At 37.7% G+C, this 16723-nt stretch overlaps 1 protein-coding gene across 1 annotated transcript in view; it reads left to right on the top strand.

Moving 5' to 3' along the window:
* Nucleotides 1–8149, top strand: part of TEX15 (testis expressed 15, meiosis and synapsis associated) — a 63121-nt gene extending 54972 nt beyond the window's left edge. The window contains exons 7-9 of the mRNA XM_025394721.1: nt 27–85; nt 1956–3232; nt 6390–8149. Coding sequence (XP_025250506.1) covers nt 27–85; nt 1956–3232; nt 6390–6427 — 1374 coding nt within the window. The 3' untranslated portion in view covers nt 6428–8149. The remainder of the gene's footprint in view (nt 1–26; nt 86–1955; nt 3233–6389) is intronic.
* The last annotated feature ends 8574 nt before the right edge of the window (nt 8150–16723 follow it).

Raw genomic sequence — 16723 nt, 5'->3', positions numbered from 1 at the left:
ATATTCTTTGTATCTTTTAAACACAGGTAGACATGAAAGGTGTCACAAAAATCAACAGAGAAAATGCAACATTCAAGCATCCAAGGTAGGAGTTCCTATCAGCCCTATGTGGGGAAAAAAAAAAAAAAAAAATTGAACAAAATTGGGCAATTTTGTTCAATTAGAATAACAATTAGAATAACACAATTAGAATAAACACAATTATTTATATAATGTCATTGGATCATACATGTAACTTAGGGGATGAGAATAAGCTAAGGAAAAAGAAATTTGTTTGAAATTATACATTCTTAAATTCAGCTTAAGGAATTTGAACTTCATTCTGCAAATATTAAAGGCTAAAGTCATGTGAAATGTGCTTTTTCAGTGATTTAAAGGTTAAGAATATTCTGAGAATAGTTAGAAGTCAGCCAAGGGTTAGAAAAGGGTGATTGTTTCACAGAATGAGAAAGAAAAATTTGTATATTTATAAGATACGATACAATACTTAAAGAATTGATGGGGCTTATAAGTGGTTTACCAAAAAAGGACTTTTGAAACCAAAAAGGGACTTTTAAAAATAGGACAAGTGATAAGATTACTTTTTTTTTTAACTCGTGCATTTTGAAGAACAGCAAATTTCAAAACTGGCATTTTAATGAGAACCTACATAGTCATCAATTCCCATAATATACTTTGAGTTCTTAGAAAGTATACTTTTTATTTTATCGCATTTCTGGTGATGTTTCAGTGGGGCTGAATTCAGTGAAATATGGGGCTTTTAGTTTGTTGAGTGGGATATGTGAATTCCAGGCCAAAAATGAATTTCTCTTGACTACAGAAAAATAGTACTACTTTTCCCTTCTCAACATAGTATTTCCTCATATAATTTAAGAATGTCATAAAGCACCAAAAAATATAATTACTGGCTGGGTGTGGTGGCTCACGCCTGTAATCCCTGCACTTTGGGAGGCCAAGGCGGGTGGATCGCCTGAGGTCAGGAGATTGAGACCAGCCTGACCAACATGGTGAAACCCCATCTCTACTAAAAAATACAGAAGCTAGCTGGGCGTAGTGACAGGTGCCTGTAATCCCAGCTACTTGGGAGCCTGAGGCAGGAGAATCACTTGAACTCGGGAGGCAGAGGTTGCAGTGAGCTGAGATGGTGCCACTGCACTCCAGCCTGGGTGATAGAGTGAGACTCTGTGTCAAAAAAAAAAATTATATATATATGTATATATATGTATGTATGTATATGTATATATGTGTATATATATGTATATATTTATACACACATATATATGTATGTATGTGTGTGTGTACATATGTGTGTGTGTGTGTATATATATAAAATTACCTCAGGGACCTGTATTAACTGTCTGGCTCTAGACAATTCCCATATGGATGCTTCTCTCAGCTGCTTGAGACTGTCTGAATTTAGCTAATAATTTCAAGGCTATTAAGTTGGCAAGAAATTTTGGAGGTCTGCTTTTCCTATTCTCAAAGATGAACAGACAAAAACATATTAGTCTGTTCTAACAGAGAGGGAAGAAATCTTTGGTGGGAAGGCAGGGGTTACAGCTGGTAGTTTACCAGTTACTTATAGCTATTTACAGGTAATGAAGATCATCAGCAGGCTGGAGGCATATGAATTAAAAACTACACTGCACAGTTGACTAGTGATAGTTTTCTACTTTTAAAAGCCTCCATTAGAAAATGTCTAAAGCACAAAATAGTTTATTACAATATTGGAAATACATTTAAAATGTAGAGCATATCATCTTCAGTAGGAAAAGTATCTAAATCCAAACCACGACAGTCGAACTAGGAAAATGTTACTTGTATAGTGCCAATAGAATGGGAAAACATAAATAAGAACTCTTCTCCTGGATAACAATTTCAAATATATATTTCCATTAGAATTTTGTGACACTATATATTTAAAGTCATTTTTATGTATGTGTTGCACCTAATAGGACTACAGGATCTCATCCCCAAAGCGAAAACAAAATAGTGTCAAGTTCATCTAACAATCTGAAAAGAAATCATTTAACGTCAAAAAAGGTTGAAATGCAAAGATCACTACCTGGCTCACTTTTACCCTTAGAGAACCCAAAAGACACTTGCACATCAAAGTCAGAAAGCAAAATAGACTTAACTGTTTCATCTGATGCGCCAGACCACTTTACTGGACAACAGGAAAATTTAAATAGCATGAGGAAAAGAAATGTGAACTTTAGTGCTGTGGAAACAAAAAGTGATGAGAAAGATTGTGCTGCTTTTGCAATTTGTGACCAAAAAAGTGCACATGGCACATTTTCCCCAGACCGTGAGATACTTTTGCAGAAATTTCTTAAAAATTCCCCAGATCCCTCCCAAAACTCCTGCCTTTCTGATATAAACCCAGAAACTGATGTTTCTCTTGTGCCTGATGCATCGGTGCTCTCAAAGCCAATTTTCTGTCTTGTGAAAGATATCCATACTGATCTAGAAATGAATGACACAGTCTTCGAACTTCAAGATAATGATATAGTAAATTCATCTATTAAAAATTCCTCATGCGTGACTTCTCCAGAACCCATTTGTATCCAGAACAAAATTCCTGCTCTGCAGATCAACAAACTACAGCCTGCAGAAACTGAGTCAGAGGACAAATACATGAAGAATACATCGAATCCCAATACTGTGCATACTTTTGGAGCATCTGGACATACAACCCTTAATGTGAATCAAGGAGCAGAGTACTCTCTTTCTGAACAACAGAATGACAAAACTTCAAAAGTCTTAACGCAGAATGCTGCCACATATTGGAATGAACTTCCACAGTCTGCATGTACCCCAACATATAATTCTTCTGAGCATTTATTTGGAACTTCATATCCATACTCTGCTTGGTGTGTTTATCATTATAGCAGCAGCAATGGCATTACCCAGACATACCAAGGGATAACATCATATGAACTACAGTCACCTCCTTCTGGGCTGTTGACCACAGTTGCAAGTGGTCAGGGTGCACAATGTGCCCAGGGCGCACATTCTAATCTTCTGTACTCTCAATATTTTACTTATTTTGCTGGGGAGCCACAAGCAAATGGCTTTGTGCCAGTGAATGGGTATTTTCAATCTCAAATACCTGCTTATAATTTTCAGCAGCCAGTTTTTTCACAATATGCTTCTCATCAGCCATTACCACAAACTACATACCCTTACCTTCCTAATCGAGATGTGCCTCCAGAAGTTCCTTGGGTTTATGGTGAGTTTCACATTTTAATGCCTAGTTTATTGAGTTGTTACTTTTAACTGTGTCCATTTATGTGAGTGAAATTCACAGTAACTGATGAGTTAGAGGGAGAGAGAGCAGTCATTTTTCTGTACAGATTTGTAGAATTGCCCATAGGCTGGGCAAAGAGGGTGGAAATCTAGTTGTCAAAAATTCAAGCAAAAAAACTGTCAATATCACTAATATATCCTTCATGTGTTCTTCAATAAAACCCAACTGTAGGGAATAGTTAAGTAACTTATAGTTAATTGATACAGTGAAATATGATGCAACCATTAAAGGGTTTTTATTGATGTGATTTTTTTAAACTATATCATGTAAACTTACATAAATATGGAAATAGATAGAAATACTGAAATAAAATATACCAACATTTTAATTTGTCTATCTTCAGGTAAAAAAATTTGGGGTGTGTAGAGAATTTTTTCTTGCATTTTCTAGATTATCTACTATGAAACATACATGATTTTGATAGAAGAAAAACAGAGTAAACTAAAGTGGGAAAATAAATTTCAATTAGATAAAACAACCGTTCTCTTTCTTTCAGTTATCTAATACGGTATCTTGGTGTAAGTGAATAGAGTTAATTAAAATGTATTGGTAGAAGAACTTGATAGTTTGCTCTGTAACATAAAAATTTTTCTTTCTAAAATGCTCAATTCCACTTCTAAAATAGCATGATTAGAATATAGGTGTTTTAATGAAATTGAAATGTGCATTTATCAGAGTTAAAGCAAAATATAAAAACAATTATCCTGCAGAAAACGTTACCCTAACAACCAAATATTCTACCATTGAAGATAAAAGGTACTTTAAATAAAAAATAACCATCTTTTAATATCTTATACAGAGAAATGCAAGATAATTTTTTTAAGGCAGGGTCTCATTCTGTTGCCTAGGCTGGAGTCCAGCGGCACATTCATAACTTACTGAAACCTCAAACTCCTGGGCTCAAGCTGTCCTCCCATTTCAGCATCCCAAGTAGCTGCAACTACAGGCATGCATCACCATGTCCAGCTAATTATTTTTAATAATTTTTAATTTTTATTTTCATTTTTAATTTTTAGTAGAGGCTGAGCACCTGTAATCCCAGCACTTTGGGAGGTGGAGGTGGGCAGGTCACTTGAGGCAAAACATGGCAAAACCCTGTTCTCTACTGAAAATACAAAAATTAGCTGGGTAGCACACACCTGTAATCCCAGCTACTCAGGAAGCTGAGGCATGAGAATCACTTGAACCCGGGAGGCAGAGGTTGCAGTGAGCCAAGATCACGCCACTGCACTCCAGCCTGTGTGACAGAGGGAGACTCAGTCTCAAAATATATATATATATATATGTAAGTAGAGATGAGGTCTTACTGTGTTGCCTAGGGTGGTCTCGGACTCCTGGCCTCAAGTGATCCTCCTGCCCATGGCTTCGAAAGTGTGGGATTAGAGGTGTGAGGCATCAGGCCCAGAGAATTTCTTTTAAAAAGTTTCTAAGCCCTGGATATTGTTACAAATTGGTATGTAGGAAAAAATTGAGGGGCCGTAGGCCATAGATCTGAATTGAGCAAGAAGCAGCCTGTTGACATAGTTCTGTTTCTAATTGAGAAATCTGATTACATCAGCACCTCGGCATTGGAGTTATATCACTGATTCACTATAACCTGTCGGATAAAATTCAAATACTTTAGCTTGGAATGCAGAGCTACACAGTCCTCTATATCCAACCTAATCTCCCACCACTTCCACCTCTGCATTCAAGCCACGTTGAACAACTTAACGTTCTCCCACAGGACCATAGGACAATCTCTGTCATACTTCTGTAGTACTTTTTGTGTGCTTTTCTCACATAAGGGATGTGAGTATTAGGTGGTATTGTAATAATCTCTGTATCTTTCCCTTTCTTCCCTGCCTCAGTAAATGACTTTACACAGGGCTAGAACTTTTTCACCCAAGACAGAACATACGGAAAACGATAAAAAGACGGGGGAAAAGGCCGGACACGGTAGCTCACACCTGTAATCCCAGCACTCTGGGAGGCCAAGGCAGGCAGATCACTTGAGGTCAGGAGTTTGAGACTAGCCTGGACAACATGGCGAAACCCCGTCTCTACTAAAAATATAAAATTAGCCAGGTGTGGTGGCACATGCCTGTAATCTCAGCTACTTGGGAGGCTGAGGCAGCAGAATGGCTTGGACCTGGGAGGCGGAGGTTGCAGTGAGCCGAGATCACACCACTGTACTCCATACTGGGCAACAGAGTGAAGCTCTGTCTCAAAAAGAATAAATAAATAAAAGGGGAAAATGTAAAGAGGAACAAAGTCTATGACTCTGCATTTTCCTTTTTTATTAATTTGATATCATTGCTGATGCTGTAATGATAAACACCAAGCATAGTAGATGGGACAAACCTATGAATTAAAGTGGACACTTTAATTTCTGAAATAGAAAATCTTGATTGTAATTGTTTCAGAAAGGTTCTCATAGTTTGGGCTTTCTTTTGTTCTTAATAGTTCAGCTATTTGTGATATTTAAAAAGATAGCTTTGGAATCAAGTCCAGCTATGACTCTCAATCCTGTTTTGTTACCTCCTTGGTTATATTAGTCCAATTAAAATAAAAGAAAAAGAAATAGTCATTTACTTATATCCAAAAGTCACTCTAAAAAAACATTAAGGAGGCAGTTGCAATGTTATAATCACATCTTTGAGTTATCATGATTGTAAATATTCCACAGAAATCACCTCTCCCACTTATAGGAACTGCATTCTTAAAAATGTGAAAATCTCTTGGACCCATTTGTCGCTATATTGTTTGTGGTGCTTGTATTCAACACCAGAAAATGGAACTAAAGGACAGTGCTCGAGTGAGCCCTGTGTCCCAGTCACATTTTGTCCTTTATTACATTTAATTTCACAGGATACCTTAGAGAGATGCAGAGATGCTATTCTACAGATGGGGAAACCACTCCTCAGAGAGCCTTAAATAACTTTCATAGGATCTGATGATCCTATGGCTACTTAAGGGCAGATAAGCACTTTGATCTCTTTAGCTGTAATTTAAACTCAGGTTCTTTCCACTATACTATCATGTACCATTAGTCTAAATTATTTGTTTATTTAAATCTTTGTGGTGTTTTGTCTTCCAGCTCCATGGCACCAAGAATCCTTTCATCCACAACACTGAAAATAGTCTTCTGTCTATTGAAATAAAGAAGACATAACAAGTTTTTCCAAATTTTTTTTACTTATATATTTTTTAACATTTAACGATTTTTAATGTGTGTAAATGTGGTAGGAAATATAAATCATATGGTCCTTTGTAAAATATACAAATAATCTTAACACATATCACACAGGACATCAATTTCTAACTTCTGATATACCAGAATTATTTCCATGCAATTATAAGGGGAGGGTAATATGATCAAGGTTAAGCAAAAGTGGTAAAATCTTTAAAACTAGATTCTTGCTTCAGATATGTTTCAATACATTGTTGATGGCATTATGCCATTTGAGCAGAAAGCAGGATTTTTTTTCATTAGTCATCAAACCAAGAATTTTATAATGCTTGACACTTTATTATATAATTTACAATTCTATGCCAGATATGGCAAATTCCTTCAATTTCAATATTTTATAGTTTCTACTTGTAAAATATTTTTAATAAGAAAAATTGGTTTGCATACTCTCAGTGTTTCCTTGAGGAGAGATTTTTAAAATTTTTATGTTGGAAGCAATTGTAGTTAATTATATTTCAATGCCGTTTTCTACAAGAGCCATTTCCAGAAGATTATTTTGTTTTGGGATTTCACAATTTAAATAGTTTTTTAATAACTTTTTAGCAAATAATAGAGAATAATGTTTATGCTTATGCAGTTAGTCTTTTTTACAGTAATTTAAGCAATGTGGCACAAATAGTTTTTTCGTACTCTTGTCATAGATTTTTCTTTTTAACCTTCTGCAAAAGTAAAAACTCTCTTAGTAATAATCATCGTAGGGCAACAGGATATAGTATGTAACTGCAGTCTTGAGCGGTCTCTTTTCATGTATTACCTTTCCTGCTCAACAGCTGTTCCTGTTTTCTATAAGATCCTAGTCAGATAAAGTCCTCACAACTGGATAGACCTTTCTCAAGGGTTAGCCCTAAAATGTGACAAGAGAATTGGTTTGGCCAAATCTCAACAAATAACTAGCAAAGCTTCAGTGTTTTTGCAAACTTTTTATGTAAGCAAACTTTTTGTGTTATCTGGCACAGGCCTTTGAAAAGACTATAATTCTACTTTGTTTAGTGTAGAATAACTAATTTTTCAATTCAGAAAGACAGACTCCGCAGGATAAGCCTCTTTATACTCACTTAAACCAACTAGGATGGAATTCAGAATATCTAAGCTGCTTAACATACAGACCTTTTAAAAGGGAAGGTCAAGCAAAGAACTGTAACTGAAAGAAATAAGAGATTTGAGAAGATGATAGAGTTAAAACAATATTTTTAAAACATTTATATTTTGTCCATGCAGTTTTATTTGTAAATAGTCTGTGAAAATCAGAACTCCTGAACAACTTTGAAAGCAGTAATATTAACTGGTATTCAAAAATAAATAACAGCCAAAAATGAATAACAGCCATTTGATTTATGTTTCCCTCAGTCATTTGGTTTATGTTTGGTTATGGTAAAATGTTATGGCATTTGTTGTTAATACTACTACTAATATGTAAACCAAAAGTTAAATATTCTAGTTAAGGACTCTTCCTTTAAACAACTTCCAGATTCCGTTGACATTGTCTTTGTGATATTTTTATTTCTTGGGTTTTAATTTTTCTTAAAGACTTACCTAAATATTCAGTTACATTTTTTTAAAAATCTGTACTTGACAGAATATTTTAAAATTGAATATTTTTCCCTCAAGTGTGTGTTTTGATTCTAAATGTTAGAACAAATTAAAAGTGAGCAAATTTTATAAGCAAAACCTGTTTGTAAATATTGTTAAAGAAGAATTATTTGAATAAACTGGATTCCTTCTAATTTCAGGGTTTTTTTCTTTTGTATTTCTTGAATAATAAGCATAAATATGGGCCAGGCGTGGTGGCTCACGCCTGTAATCCCAGCACTTTTGGAGGCCGCAGCAGGTGGATCACCTGAAGTCAGGAGTTCGAGACCAGCCTGAGCAATATGACAAAACTCCATCTCTACTAAAAATACAAAAATCAGCTGGGAGTGGGGACGGGCTCCTGTAATCCCAGCTACTCGGGAGGCTGAGGCAGGAGAATCGCTTGAACCCAAGAGGCAGAGGTTGCCGTGAGCTGAGATCTTGCCATTACAGTCCAACCTGGGCAACAGAACAAGACTATCTCAAAAAGAAAAACAAAAAAATGTGAGTGGTCCTTGGTTTACACATACCCATTACATTAAAAACAATCCACAAGGAACTGACCTCATGATGTTCTTAGTTCATTTTCTGTTGCCATAACAGAATATCACAGGCTGGGTAATTTATAAGGACAAGAAATGTATTTGACTCACAGTTCTTGAGCCTGGGATGTCCAAGATCTAGGGGGCTGCATCTTGTGAGGGCATAAAATGGTGAGAGAGAGCAAGAGATTGAGCTCATCCTTTATAAGGATGCACTGCCACAGACTAGCCCATTCCCGCAATAACGGTATTAATCTATTCATGAGGGCACAGCTGTCATGGCCTAATCACCTCTTAAAGGTCCCACCTGTTGACAATGTTGGCATTGGGGATTAACTTTCCAACATACGAACCTTGGGGAACACATTAAAACCATAGCAATTAGATAACTAAATAAACTGCTGGAGCATCTTTTCCACCCCAGCTGTGTTTGTCTTCACCTCTATCCCTATTTGCTGTCACTCTTAAAAACTACATTACAGCTGGCAGTTTCATATGACAAGCCAAAGTCCCTGCCCTTATACAGTTCTCATTCCAGTCAAGGGAGACAAGTAATACATATATAATTAAGTAATTTCGTATCATGAGAAGTGATATGTTAAAAAAAAATTTAAGTAATGGACTAGAGAATGGATGACACATAAGCTGAGATTCAATGATGGCATCTTTGACAAGCATTCATGAACCTAGCAAAGCAGGAGGCTATGCCTCATTTTTCCAATAAGATTTCACCAAAATGATATTTTGGTAAGATTATATAAATCATTAGAGATATAGATGAAGCATTATAAATGTCAATTGTATGTTATATAAGAACATTGTAGAATCTTTTTGCGTATGTTTTGTAGGATAATTTTGTCCTCTCCGTCTTTGACATCAATCTCTTGGTCATCATTAGAGACTTCTTTAGCTCTCTGACCGTGTTTTCCAAAGCATGTCATCCTGTTATCAAAGTTTGAAATAATGTGCTTTTTTTAAAATGTATTTTAAAAATCTGTGTGTAGATATATGCAAAACTGCTATTAATTGAGGTCATTTCAAACTAGTATCTTCCCCAAAGACATTACCTAGAATAATGGTGGCTTAAGGCTTCAAAATAAGATTAAGGTTCCATACCCTTTTCAGTGGGGTAGTTTTAGAGGGGAATATAACTTATATTCAGGCATATATGGTATTTTTAAACTATTTGTTGTTGTTGATGCTGTGTTTGAGGAGTCTCGCTCTGTCACCCAGGCTGGAGTGCAGTGGTGCGATCTTGGCTCACTGCAACCTCCACCTCATGGGTTCAAGCGATTCTCCTGGCTTAGCCCCCTGAGTAGCTGGGATTATAGGTGTGTGCCACCAAGTCCAGCTAATTTTTGTATTTTTAGTAGAGATGGGGTTTCACCATGTTAGCCAGGCTGGTCTCAAACTACTGACCTCAGGTGGTCTGCCCGCCTCAGCCTCCCAAAGTGCTGGGATTACGGGCGTGAGCCACTGCGCCCGGCTGCTATTAAATGTTTTTGCAGGCATAGTTTGCTTTCAATTCATATAATATTTATATTGCTTGAATAACATAGTAAACTCACAATTATCCATGCAGTCTTTAAAATAGTATTGCGGAGAAAGGTAAGTTGTTGATTCCTTTAAGATCAGCGTTTTAAAATTAGTTTTGATTAATAAGATTCTAAGAGCAGCAGCTACAGATTCCTACCTAGCAATTGCTAATAAAACTGGGGAATTAAGGGGTTATTGATTACTGATGCAATGTGGACAGTAAAATTTTGTAAGAATATAAATCCTACTCCTTTCTTGTTCTGTAAGCCCTGCTGTCTGCTTTATTATTACTTTCAAGAATTATTTATAAGAAATCTCCTTTGGGTGTTTTTAAATTTTATTTTTTTTTTAGAGACAGGGTCTTACTCTGTCACCCAGACTGAAGTGCAGTTGTGCAATCATAACTCACTGCAGCCACAACCTCCTGAACTCAAGCAGTCCCACCTCAACCTCCCAAGTGGCTGGGACTACAGGCACTTGCCAACATGCCTGGATAATTTTTAAATTTTTTGTAGAGATAGAGTTTTACTTTGTTTCCCAGGCTGGTTTCAAACTCCTGTTTCAAGCAATCCTCTTGCCTCAGCCTCCCAAAGTATTGGAATTACAGGTGTGAGCCACTGAACCCAGCCAGAAGACTTCTTTAAGATATCCTGTAGAGCCATTAACCTCAAAATACTGCATTCTGGCCAGACTTTGTGGCTCACTGCTGTAATCCCAATGCTTTGAGAGGCCAAGGCATGAGGATTGCTTGAGCCCAGGAGTTCAAGACCAGCCTGGGAAACATGGCGAGACCCCGTCTCTACCAAAAAAAAAAGAAGAAAAAAACTACATCCTAATTTATTGTCATGGAAAACACCATTTATCTTCGGATTCATAACTTTGTATGTTCGAGACAGTCTTTCTCTGTGACCCAGGCTAGAGTGCGGTGGTGCGATCTCGGCCCACTGCAATCTCAGCCTCCCAAAGTGCTAGGATTACACATGTGAGTCACTCTGCCTGGCCAATAATTTTTTTTAAAAGACTATTTACCTTTATTAAGTAACAATTTAGGGCATTGACAGGTTTCTTTTTTCAAATGTGAATGAGAGTCCGAATTGAGAAGATGGTCTAGCCAACTGAATATATTTGTTTAATTAAAGATTACAGCTAGGCGCGGTGGCTCACACCTGTAATCCCAACACTTTGGGAGGCCAAGGCGGGCAGATCACCTGAGGTCAGGAGTTTGAGATGAGCCTGGCCAACATGGCAAAACCCTGTCTCTACTAAAAATAAAAAATTAGCCGGGTGTGGTGGCACGTGCGTGTAATCCCTGCTACACGGGAGGCTGAAGCAGGAGAATTGCTTGAACCCAGGAGGCGGAGGTTGTGGTGAGCTGAGATCACGCCAGTACACTCCAGCCTGGGCAACAAGAGCAAAACTCCATCTCAAAAAAATATATATATGCAGCCAAGAATCATACGAAAAAAAGCTCAATGTCACTGACCATTAGAGAAATACAAATCAAAACCGCAATGAGATACTATCTCACACCAGTCAGAATGGCTATTATTAAAAAGTGAAAAAAAAATAACACATAATGGCGAGGTTGTGGAGAAAAGGGAACACTTAATACACTGTCAGTGGAAGGATAAATTAGTTCAACCATTGTGGAAAACAGTATGCTGATTCCTCAAAGAGCTAAAGGCAGAACTCCCATTTGACCTAGCAATCCCATTACTGGGTATGTACCCAGGAAAATATAAATCATTCTACCCTAAAGACACATGTGAATGTTTATTGCAGCACGATTCACAATAGTAAAGACATGGAATCAACCTAAATGCCTATTAATGACAGACTGGATAAGGAAAATGTGGTACATATATGGCATGGAATACTATGGAGCCATAAAGAACAAGATCATGTCTTATGTGGGAACATGGATGGAGCTGGAGGCTATTATCCTTAGCAAATTAAGGCAGGAACAGAAAACCAGATACCACATGTTCTCACATACAAATGGGAGCTACATAATGAGAACTCATGAACACAAAGGCGGGAACAACAGACACTGGACTCTACTTAGGGGTTGAGGGTGGGAAAAGGGAGAGGAGAAGAAAAGGTAACTATTGGGTACTGGGCTTAATACCTGGGTGATGAAATAATCTGTACAACATACCCCCATGACACAAGTTCATCTATGTAAAAAACTCACATGTACCCCCGAACCTAAAATTAAATTTTAAGTAGATGTTGGCCACAAAAAAACATTGTTCAGATTTGCAGTGATACAAAGATGGAAAGATAGTTCTTGCATGAGATTGATTAGTAGTCTTTTTGAAACACCTGGCAAACGATAGTAAATGCTGTATGTACAAGTCTGTTGTGCCAAACCAAGCCTGGTGTGATAAGGGCCCTGCCTAGAGGGTGGCCATAGGAGTGGAGGATTGGATTCTAGAGGCATTTGAGAAGGAAAGAGTTGGCAGGATTTTGTGACTGATTGAATATAAGTCATAACAGAGAGGAAAGTGGCCCAAATGACTCCTAGGGCACCACAGTTTATGTTTTTAGTGTATGAAGAAAGAATAATTTTTTAAAAACGTAACTTATTCTTCACCAGAACTCGATAGTTTGAATTTATATACTTTGTTCTGTATATTAGAAGGATAATAAAAATTGTAAAAAAAAATTTAAAAAGGAAAGTAAGGAGTTAATTTCCTTAGCAAATTATGAAAGCATATAAATTGCATGCATTAAAAAATTATCATGTAATATGGCAACTTAAAATTCAATTGTATTTATTTAGTTATTTAGTTATTTATTTACCCTGAGACAGGGTCTGGATCTGTTGTCCAGGCTGGAGTGCAGTGGTGCAGTCATGGCTCACTGCAGCATTGAACTCCAGGGCTCAAGCAATCCTCCCACCTCAGACTCCCAAGTAGCTAGGACTTCAGGCTCATGCTACCGCATCCAGTTAATTTTTAAATTTTTTTCTAGAGACAGGGTCTTACCATGTTGCCCAGGCTGGTCTTGAACTCCTGGCCTCAAGTTATCCTCCTGCCTTGGTCTCCCAAAATGTTTGGAATACAAGTATAAGCCACCATACCTGGCCAAAATTCAACTGTTTTAAAAAGTGTTATATAAAACTCAACTGTAGTGCTAACCAGGACTGTAAATGTCATAAATTCAGCTGTCAAAAGATTTATTAAAGCTGGGAGCAGGGGCTAAAAACTTTTATTCTATTATAAGAGGAATAAAAAAGAATGACAAATATTGGAACCTTTTTAGTAGGTTTATTTTTCACAGTGATAAATAGGCATAACAATTCTGAAACCATTTTATGTGTATGATAGAACTGAACAAAGGAGTAAATGTCATTTGATGTTTTGGGGAGTCAGAGGTCTTATTGTGGAAGAAGGAAGGATAAGGAAGAATCTTCAAAGGGATGGAGATTTCAAAAGTAAGATATCAGTGCTGGGCACAGTGAATCATGTCTGTAATCCCCCAGCACTTTGGGAGGCTGAGGCAGGTGGATGACTTGAGGTCAGGAGTTCGAGACCAGCCTGGCCAACATGGTGAAACCCTGTCTCTACTGAAAATGCAAAAATTAGCGGGCATGGTGGTGCATGCCTGTAATCCCAGCTACTTGGGAGCTGAGGCATGAGAATCGCTTGAACCCAGGAGGTGGAGGTTGCAGTGAACCAAGATCATGCCACTGCACTCCAGCCTGGGCAACAAAGTGAGACTCCATCTCAAGAAAAAAAAAAAAAAAAAAAAAAAGATATCAGTATAAATTAAGCCCCCTTGAGTATTTCACTAAGTACTAATCTATGCATTAAGATAATTACCCAGACTGTGTGGGGAAAGAACCATCAGGAAGCTTTGGTGAAACAATCCCCAGGGCTCATCTAGGGCTGGGAATAGTGTGCAAAGGGTAGAAAGGCCTTGTAATATAGAAAACATACAGTAGGTTCTTCAGAAGGATATCATCTTAGTATGGGGCCACATTAGCCCTTGACTAAAAGCTGTTCTGAACCCTCCTCCTTTAAAAAGCTCAAAAGCAAGCCTTGCCTTGAAAAAAACCAACTAATTCCAAGTAATCACACACGAGAACAAAGCTCAACACTACTTAAATAACCACGACAAAATTCAGCAATCAACAGTGTAAAATTCATAGTATCTGTCATCTAATCAAACATCACTAGGCAGACAAATGACACAAAAATACGACCCATTACCAGGAAAATAAACAGTGAAATGATAGAAATGATGAAATTACCAAACGAGGATATAAAATCAGCAATTATAAATATACTTCATATATCAAGAACATAGAGGCAAATAGGCCGGGTGTGGTGGTTTTATGCCTGTAATCCCAGCACTTTGGGAGGCTGAGGCAGGTGGATCACCTGAGATCAGGAGTTTGAGCCCAGGGTGACCAACATGGAGAAACCCCGTCTCTACCAAAAATACAAAATTAACCAGGCTTGGTGGTGCATGCCTGTAATCCCAGCTACTTGGGAGGCTGAGGTAGGAGAATCGCTTGACCCTGGGAGGCGGAAATTGCAGTGAGCCAAGATCGCACCACTGCACTCCAATCTATTTGCCAGAATGGGACCCCCTGGCCACTCCTAGGTAATTTTTCAAGCAAGGCATTTTTTCACTCCAAACAATTGTTAATAAAGAAGAAATATGCAGTGGATATTGGCTAAACTACTACTAATCTGTGCTATACTAGTACTATCTCAAATGAAAAATATGGTATCCAAAAAGCTATATATGGTATCCAAATCATAATGAAAATATAAATATACCTTTTAAAAAGTAGATGAAGCAAATATTGAGGCCTGCCTTAATGGGGGGCCAATCCTAAGCGCTGAAAACAATCCTTTCAGTCATACTGCTAGTTACCATTTATTCTTATGACCCCTGCTACTTTCCTCAAATTTACTTAAATATTTACTGAGCACCTACTCTCTATAGATGTGTTTTGATATTACAAATCTAATATACATATGTATCTTGTGGTCAAGAGATTTATAGTCTAATAGGAAAGAGGAGAAATGCATGCAAATAACTAACATGAGATAGAAAGTATGTGGTAGAAAAAAGGGACTGATCCAAAGGTATGAAATTTTAAAGTGTGCAGAGATGAGTTTCTTCTGGTATAAGAGCAAGGATAAAGGGCTTCTTGGAAAAAAAAAAAAAAATAGTCCTGACACTTGTCCTTCAAGATTGGGAAAGATATCCCTACATGGTGGCTTACATCTGTAATCCCATCACTTCAGGAGGCTGAGGTGGGCAGATTGCTTGAGGCTAGTTCAAGATCAGCCTGGGCAAGATAGTCAGACCCCAGCTCTACAATAAATTAAAAACCCAGCATGGTGATGCATATCTGTAGTCCCAGCTACTCTGGAGGCTAAGGAGGGAGGATCACTTGAGCCTGGGAATTTGGGGGTATAGTGAGCTCTCATCAGGCTGCTGCTCCCCAGCCTAGGTGACAGACTGAGACCCTGTTTTTTTGTTTTTCTGTTTGTTTTTTGTTTTTTGTTTCTGTTTTTGAGATGAAGTCTTGCTCTGTTGCCAGACTAGAGTGCAGCAGCGCTACCAAGGCTCACTGCAACCTCTGTGTGCTGAGTTCAAGTGATTCTCGTGCCTCAGCCTCCCAAGTAGCCGGGACTACAGGCGCCCACCAGCATGCCTGGCTGATTTTTGTATTTTTAGTAAAGATGGGGTTTCACCATGTTGGCCAGGATGGTCACGATCTCCTGACCTTGTGATCCACCCACCTCGGCCTCCCAAAGTGCTGGGATTACAGGCGTGAGCCATCACGCCTGGCCTCAAGACCCTGTTTATTTAAAAAAAAAAAAAAAAATTGGACAGGTTTATTTATATACATATATATATAGAAGAGAAAGAGAAGCATTTCATATGGAAGTAAAGCATGAATTAAAGGATGGTGCCAAGAAAGTGGGGGGCAAGTGAGAAAATAGTAAATGATTGAATAAAATAGATTAAAGCTTTTCCCAAAAGTTATTGTGATGCGGCAATAAAGTGGCTATCAGGAGTGAAGTGACTAAAGCTTCTTCTGTGGTGGAGAAACTGGAGCCTTTGCTGTGACTGAGAAATCAGTACCTGAGCTGTGTGTCAGTCTTTAGAAAACCACGGCCTCAGCTTTTTGAAGGCCTGTAGTGGCTCCTGGAACTGATAAACAACTTCAGTCAAGTTTCAGGACACAAAATCAATGTACAAAAATCAGTGCCATTTCCATACACCAATAACATTCCAGCTGAGAACCAAATCAAGAACACAATCCCATTTACAATAGCCACCAAAAAAGTAAAATACCTAGGAATACAGATAACCAAGGAGGTGAAAAATCTCTGTAAGAAGAACTACAAAACACTAGTGAAAGAAATCACAGATGACACAAATGGAAAAACATTCCATGCTCATGGATCGGAAGAATCAATATCATTAAAATAGCCATACTGCCCAAATCAATCTATAGATTTAACACTACTATCAAATCACCAATGTCATTTTTCACAGAAT

The sequence above is a fragment of the Theropithecus gelada genome, chromosome 8 (assembly GCF_003255815.1).
Source record: "Theropithecus gelada isolate Dixy chromosome 8, Tgel_1.0, whole genome shotgun sequence".
Classification (NCBI taxonomy): domain Eukaryota; kingdom Metazoa; phylum Chordata; class Mammalia; order Primates; family Cercopithecidae; genus Theropithecus; species Theropithecus gelada.
The sequence above is the reverse complement of the archived record's forward strand: the minus strand, read 5'-3'. Positions and strand labels throughout refer to the sequence as shown.